The sequence below is a fragment of the Montipora foliosa genome, chromosome 12 (genome assembly GCF_036669935.1).
Source record: "Montipora foliosa isolate CH-2021 chromosome 12, ASM3666993v2, whole genome shotgun sequence".
Classification (NCBI taxonomy): Eukaryota; Metazoa; Cnidaria; class Anthozoa; order Scleractinia; family Acroporidae; genus Montipora; species Montipora foliosa.
In genome coordinates, this window is record NC_090880.1 from 38037523 (window position 1) to 38045022 (window position 7500).

Sequence of the window (7500 nt, forward strand, 5' to 3'; positions counted from 1 at the left end):
AAAATTTCGACGTATGGTGTAATGGAAGCGTGAGCCTACAATCCAGGATTGAAGTTCATCTTCATGGCTCATTTCTAGCTAGTCGCTTAAAGAGCCCCTGTGAGTAAAAAAATCAGTTTCTTTTTTTCTTCAAAATTTGAAAGTGTTTGCTTAACACCTGACTGGCAATATTTTGAGCTTTGATTTTTATCCAAAGGCTGTTTACTTTGAGTGTAAGTTTTGAATTTCACGGTCCGCCATCAATCACGTTCAAAATTGGCCGATTGGACCTCAGAGGGTTGGATCCAGGGAAAAGTGACGTCAAAGGCTCACTAGCTTAAAATTTAAGTGTGTGAATGCAGCTTATTGCATATGCATAACGTGAGTTTAAAAGACTGAAACCCAATACTTCCCTGCTGCATGTCAATTCTGTGATGTACACACACATTGCATTCTTAAACTAGTGAGCCTTCGACGTCATTTTCTCCTTGATCCAGCTCTCTCAAGAACTTAAAGTTAGTAATAGTGGAACATTAACCCATTGACTCCCAGGGGATCCCCGTTGACATTCTAGTTAAATAAAACAGGTGTCTTTTTTAAATGAAGGCTTAATACTTTGGTTGCGTAGTGTTTAGTTAACATACGGTAGTTTTGAAATCCAAAGAAAAATAAGAATTAATTTTTTGGTCACAGGAACAAACATGGCATGATATTTGTGTTCGCTTTTATTTCTTGGACTCAAAATCATTGATAATAGAAAAATATAAATTTTAGTGCTTCAAAATCTGTTAAAATCTCAGTGTGTGAAAAAGTACAGTCCATGTAATCGAATGACAATTCGTCTTTAATGCAGACTAACAATAATTATTATTAGAATTACAACAAAAATATTTACATGATAAAAGCAGTGAGGTCTGTATCAATACAAGGTCACCGGCAGCCTCGCAGCCATTCATAGGCTAGGTCACTGAGCAAACAACTGAAAAATGGCCTATTCTTCATGGGAGTCCATACTAATCAGAAACCTAATTCATTTGGCTGGCAGGTTGGCACGATAAGGTGCCCGTCAAGCCACTACTTTTAGTGAATGGTTTAGGAAACAAATGGCTCTTGATTGCGTAATAAAGCGAGAAAACTGCAAATAACAAGCTTATGGTTCACCATGTGGGTGGAAGATTAACACATGTCCACAGAGTCAGCAATTCAAATTAATTCCAATATTTAAGTAAAGACAATGGTATTAAAATCAAAAGAACAACAAAGGGATCGGCGTTCATACCAGAACATACTGTCCACGGAAGTTTTGCAACGAATATTTGAAGTCGGCTAGCCGCCATCTTGGATAAACGAAGACTGGGGAGTAAAGTGTTCATGCTAGGAGACTGGGACGAACGGTAGGTAATTCATGTATGAGGACATATAATATGCCGGGACAGATCTTCTTTTTGGGGGGATTAGCGGAATGAGCAAAATGGCTTCCGGAAGAGATGGGTAAGAAATTATGCAGCAGTCTTTCCTTGTTTGCAGGGGATAACTGTAACCTTCGCATATGTTTATATTCTTGTAGATCTCCACGCAAAGTCAAACTGGATATGCTGTTCTTGAAGCGGTTTTTGCGATGTTGCAAAGTGATGTTCCCTGGCTGGCTTTCTTCAAGTTCTCTTCTTTTTGTTCTGTTGCTCGGAGTATCACTGGCTGGTATGTGCTGTTTGCAAACCCAATGATGTAAAAAGCTGCTTAAGGGTTGTATTTAGGAGACATATGTTGGAATTTTTTTTCCAAAAAAGGTAACCGCCTTCGTTCGAACCCATCACGGCTGGGGTGAGTTCTACTCGTCAGTGGGCCCCCCTCGGGCGTTAAAAGGCTAAGGGGTATGGGGTAGGCTGCCCGTCATCCAATCATGTTAGTTTCTGGCAAGGATCTCATGGATATACACACCAACCATAACTCTAAAAAAATAACCATTCTAAATCAGTTTCTGGACCTAAATATTCCTATAGCAATATTAAGATAAACGAAAGTTTAGACCTAATCACTGAAATGGGCACTTAGGGGACTCGTGGTGGGTATATCCATGAGATCTTCCCCTGTTTCTAAACCAGAATGGCATTTTGTTTACAATTCATCTTTTAGCCAAATTGATATTCCGAAGCTCCGCTATTCCTAGCTGAAGTGAAAGCCCTCGAGGGATTAAGGGAGGATTTCCAGTAACACATGCCATTCTAAATACCCAGGACATTTTAGGCATTTAAAGTGTGCCTAAACCCCAATTTTTTTTCCCAAAAAAAACCCCATGTTTTTCAGAGTCTTTTAGTACGAATTAGTTTCTGAGTTGGTTGAATCCTCAACTTTATTTTTGCCATTTTGAAGTTTTTGAAGTTGAGCTTCAAAGGGTCAACAACTTTGTAAAATTAATGTAGTCTGGGGTGAGCAAAGGGTTGTGACATCAGATTGAGAATAATGGCCAAGAAATGCCTGAAGCAAGGTACGTGTGTTTAACTTTTGTTTTTTTAACATCATAGAACAAATGCTGGTTTACAACACTGGATTAATTGCAAGCAGATTTTATAAAGTTCTTGGAGACAGAGATAATGCAGGGTTTAAAACTGTCACAATATCAGCAACTATTATTATCATAGGCACATCCTTGGTGAGTGATAACCATGTGAGAAACATACAGATGGCATACGTACAGACCTCAGGATCCATTTTTCTGAAATGACATCGATCCTGCTAAATTAGACACATGGTAGCATCTGAAATTGACAACCATAGGTACACACTTACAAGATTAAGGAGCGTTTTTTTTCCGGAAATGAGCTGTTCTACTTTACCAGGTGATCTCGTGACGTAATTTGGAGGACTGAGAAGAAAAATTTTAACGCCGTATCCCACAACCGTGTGCGTCCTTAGGTGTTGTTTCCTAACTTCCAGCAGTATTTCCATTGCCAAAACTCAACAGATCATTCCGTGTCTACCACATTTCCTGTTACTGAATGAACATTCAAGTAGAACCGACGAGATCTAACCTCGCCTCTACCAGGTTGAATTCAACGCGCGCGGTTGTGGGATACGATGTTAAAAATTTTCTCCTCAGTCCTCCGAATTACGTCACCAGATCACCTGGTAATCCTTTTAGTCTTGAGAGTGAGACTTGTAGATTTTACTTTGTCTGCTGCCAGACAATTTACTGGTAACTTGTCAATGGGAGCCATTTCAGGAGTGAATGTGTTAATTAATTTTACTATTAACCCTAGGATGTCCCCAGTCGACGAGTAAAATGGTCTGGCGTTAGACTGTGAACAATGTATAATCTGGTCTCCCAGGAGTCAATGGGTTAATGTTCATTTCTACTGATTAAAAGAGGAATGACTGTCTTCTTTTGCCTTCAACTGGGATGTCCTTTCTCTTAATCACTTTAGTGATTTTTTTGCCATAATTTCATTATGTAGTGCATGACACAGATTTGGAAAGCTTGAAGATGAGCTTAAAATGTTTAAAAATGACTACGGACACATGGGCAGGCAATAATAATAATATCTGACCTGCTAGTCGCTCTTTCTTGCACTCAGAGACTGAATTGCTAAGGGAAGGTACGTTTATTATTGGGGGGGGGGGGAGGGAAGGAGCCTGAGAGGGGAGGGTCATTAATCAAATTTGCAAGCTTAAGGGGAGGGTCACATCTTTCTCTCAAATCTAATCCGGGGGAGGGTCATCCTAACTTTAAGTTCCACCCTATAAACTTTAAGAACATAATTTGATGCTTTCTTGTCTTTAATTTTATACACATGAAAATTGAATTATCTCAATTGTTTAACATTATTATAAGTAGCTATGTCATGTATATTAATACTTTAGCAGTAGAAAATCCCTTTTTTCAGTTTATGTAATAGCACATCTCTATGTACAATTTTGCATTGATTTTTTTCTGAAAATCAATATGAGCAAGTTTATAAAAGTCCTTAAAAGTCAATCTGAGCCCACGGGACAAAGTTGTCTCGCTGCACTTTGGTTCGTTTACGTCCATAACGAGAGGAGGAAGCTTCAGTTGCTTCACTGTCCTGTTGGCAAACTTCAATAAACTAAACTAATTTCATTTATTAAACTTATATCAGTCTTTTAAACACTTGTTTATCATATGTCTATTGTAATGACTTACCCGTATGTAATTTATTTATTGCATGTAATTTCGCTCGAAATAAGTGCTTCAATTATTGTAATAATTTTTAGTTGAGTTGTCTTGTCATTTGTTTTCTAGTAATTGCACTTTACTTTGTCGCCCTTCTCGTACTGTTTTTTTTTTGGTAATTGGCCTGTTTATCACATAACGGTGTGAAACTTGTATTTGACTGCCGAGAGAAAAATTATCTTAATTATACATATAGGTCTGTGGGTGAGGGTTATGAGTATTATTGGTACTTTTGTGGGGAGGGTCACAACTTTAGTTTTAGAAAAACTGGGGAGGGTCTAACATTTATTTGGAAAAATTAATCTGAATTCTTCAGCCCTCCCCCCCCCCTCCCAATAATAAATGTACCTTTCCTAAGGAGGTTTAACGAGGTTGAACCAAAGGAGCTGTGCAGCCGGCTAGGCGCTAGGCCCCTAAGCACGACCCATGTATGACCTCGGAACACAGCACCACAGCCAGATGGAATAATTAGGCTGGTAGTTGATTTTGAGGAGGGGGGAAAACCGGAGTACCCGGAGAAAAGCCCTTGGAGTCAGATTGAGATTGACTGAAACTCATCCCACATACAACCCGAGGCCAGAGTTGAACCTGGGTCACAGAGGTGGGAGGCAAGGTTGATGACCACTAAGCCACCCTGACTCCACTGCCATATGCCATACAGCCATGCTAACAGTAAATTGGCATGCAGAGTATATTTTACATAAAGTAATGAGGGAATGTCTGGAACGTCGCAAACTCTGGTTTGGTGCTACGTATACCTTTATATGACTGGCTAGCCAGTCTGTGGTCTGTGCAGTGCTCAAGTCTGCAGTGTGCAAGTCTGCACATTTGCAGTCAGCACAGTTTCCACATCACAACATTTATGAATTAATGAACTACAAATAATTTTGAGGATAGTTCATTTATTAAAGTGAACTATGTTAAGTTTGTCATAAATTTGTAAAAAACATAGTTGCCTTTAAAAGTCTATAATTTTAAGTGTTTGGGAGGATAGTTGTTGTCCAGTCAGCGATGAAATAAAAGGCATAGGGCCTCTCAGTTTGAAGTGGCATTGTGCTATTTGTTCCAGGGAAAAGCAATTGTGAAATTTGTTTCAAGACTACTGTACCTCAATTGGAGAGCCTTGATTACCTTGCGTCTACATTCAAGTTACTTTAAAAACTTAGCCTACTATAAGTTGAATGTTCTTCAAGACAAGCTTGATAATGTGTGAGTACAGATTTATTTTAGATTTTTTTTCATTTGTTATCGTTACACTTTGTGTTCACCTTATAGGCTGTGATAATTATTATTATTATTATTATTATTATTATTATTATTAACAGTTTATAATAACCCTTTACTTTCTGTGAGCAGAACAACCTGCGAGAGGTGGTTTTCAATCTTTGCAGGCAATTAAACACTGGTTATTAAACTTTGGCCCTGGCCCTAGCAAGAAGGGCATTAGTGACGTGATTAACTTCAGACGATTTCCCTTCCATTGTACTCAGTAGATTACAAGCACTGAATCTAATATTGCAGCTCATGCTTGGCGTAATAATCACTCTATTGACTTCAACAATGCCAAAGTAATTGACAACGGAAACTTCCAAATTCGAAAAACTTTCAATTGGAATCTTGGCACACTGCTAACACTAATGAAGCAGACAATAACTCCAAGCCTTTGCCAAAACAATACTCTATTCTTTTAAAATAATTAGACCATTTTCCCCTCGTACTGTTTTTACACTTTTTTTACACTTCCATTTTGTATGTTTTTTCATCACATGCATTTACATCTTAGTTTTTAAAGGCTTTAGTCTGGAAGCCAAAAGCTTATGTTTTTAAATTTTTCTTAACCAGAGAACACTTTTTTACACGTCGAATATGTTTCTATTATTGTTGTTAACTTTAGTTACAGTACTTTGAAATGAAAAAATTACAACTACTATTAGTCACTGCTTACGAGCCAGAAGGCCCATCAGGCCGGCGCTTATCTCCGGTTTCCGTAGCATAAAGCGATGAGGAGTATTTGTACTCCCCCCTGGAAGGGATACTAGTCCATCGCAGGGTTACCCTCAGCATTATGCCGGTACCCATTTATACACCTGGGTAGAGAGAGGCACCGTGAGAGTAATTAAAAGGTTCTTGCCCAAGAATACAACACAATGTCCCCGGCCAGGCCCTGAACCTGGACCACTTGATCCAGAGTCGAACGCAGTAACCATGAGGCCACCGAGCCTCTCACACAACTACTATTGATTTCTAAAAATGGCACTCTGATACAAATCTGTAAACTATAGACCTCTTTCATAATGGTGGCCAAATAAAACATTCTTTTGTTTTAATGCTAATAGGTCTTTCTAGCCTAGCTCCGACAAGCAAATTTCAAAAGAATATTTGCTTCAAAATGAGGGCATTAGGTCTAATTTACGGAAATACAAGAGAATGTAAAAGTGGTCACCATTTATGAAAGTGGTCTTAGACTATGTATTATGTTGAGTGTCTTGTTGGCACTTAGCGATACCTACTACAAGTTAAGGGTAGTAATTAAAATTATCTGTTTTGAGAAAAGACACTTGAAAGGAAAATTTAGCCTTTATTTGACTGTGTTTCCATGTTTCCATTCTAACAGAGATCAGAGGATTACACAAGATGTGGAGAGATTTTGCAATAGTTTCAGAAAATCAGTCATTGTGTTCATTATTTCACCATTCACCATTGGATATTATACATACCAGTGCTACAAAAGGTAATCATTAAAATGTGACATATTCCGACATATTCATGAAATCTCTAGGTTTTGAATCAAGAAACAAAAACAAACTTATAAATTTATTGGGCTGTCCTGTAGAATACAGCCTGCTAACTTGGCCAATCTAAGGATGCTACTATATATCTATGAGAGAATGAGGTTACGTTCATAAAAAAAGAAATATTCCATCCTGCTGGAGTTCAATTTTATCCCTTTACAGGAGTAAATTTTGTTCTTGTTCAGTCACAGAGTTCATATCACAGAACCCAAATTAAATAACTTTTGAGGGAAACAGTCAAGTGAATGACCACACTGATTTCACAGCTATACCCTTGTAAATGTTAGTACAGTTCAATTATTGTTAACCAATAGGGGCTTTTTAAATACATTACAAAATGATCTCTTAGTAGTTTAGACACACAGAATACTAAATGTGTGATGAGAAAAAATAGTGGTAGGTTAAAAATATTATATTATTATACCGGTATATCAGACAATTTTCACAAGTGAGATACAATGTCAAAGTAATTGGTATTCTTATATTATGTACGATTTAAATACCAAACTAATTTTCTGCTGATATGGTACTGTACATATC

At 37.9% G+C, this 7500-nt stretch overlaps 2 protein-coding genes across 4 annotated transcripts in view; one reads left to right on the forward strand and one right to left on the reverse strand.

Annotated features, from left to right (window-relative positions):
* LOC137979490 (SRA stem-loop-interacting RNA-binding protein, mitochondrial-like) overlaps positions 1 to 1357 on the reverse strand; it is a 22324-nt gene extending 20967 nt beyond the window's left edge. For both annotated transcript variants that reach the window (XM_068826748.1, XM_068826747.1), the window contains exon 1: positions 1259 to 1357. In XM_068826748.1, coding sequence (XP_068682849.1) covers positions 1259 to 1352 — 94 coding nt within the window. In that variant the 5' untranslated portion in view covers positions 1353 to 1357. The remainder of the gene's footprint in view (positions 1 to 1258) is intronic.
* Positions 1358 to 1371: 14 nt separating this feature from the next.
* LOC137979486 (lysosomal cobalamin transporter ABCD4-like) overlaps positions 1372 to 7500 on the forward strand; it is a 26235-nt gene continuing 20106 nt past the window's right edge. The window contains exons 1-5 of one of the 2 annotated variants that reach the window (XM_068826743.1): positions 1372 to 1470; positions 1547 to 1677; positions 2502 to 2629; positions 5238 to 5377; positions 6783 to 6899. In XM_068826743.1, the coding sequence (XP_068682844.1) occupies positions 1442 to 1470; positions 1547 to 1677; positions 2502 to 2629; positions 5238 to 5377; positions 6783 to 6899 (545 nt within the window). In that variant the 5' untranslated portion in view covers positions 1372 to 1441. The remainder of the gene's footprint in view (positions 1471 to 1546; positions 1678 to 2501; positions 2630 to 5237; positions 5378 to 6782; positions 6900 to 7500) is intronic. The other variant, XM_068826742.1, reaches the window with a different exon arrangement.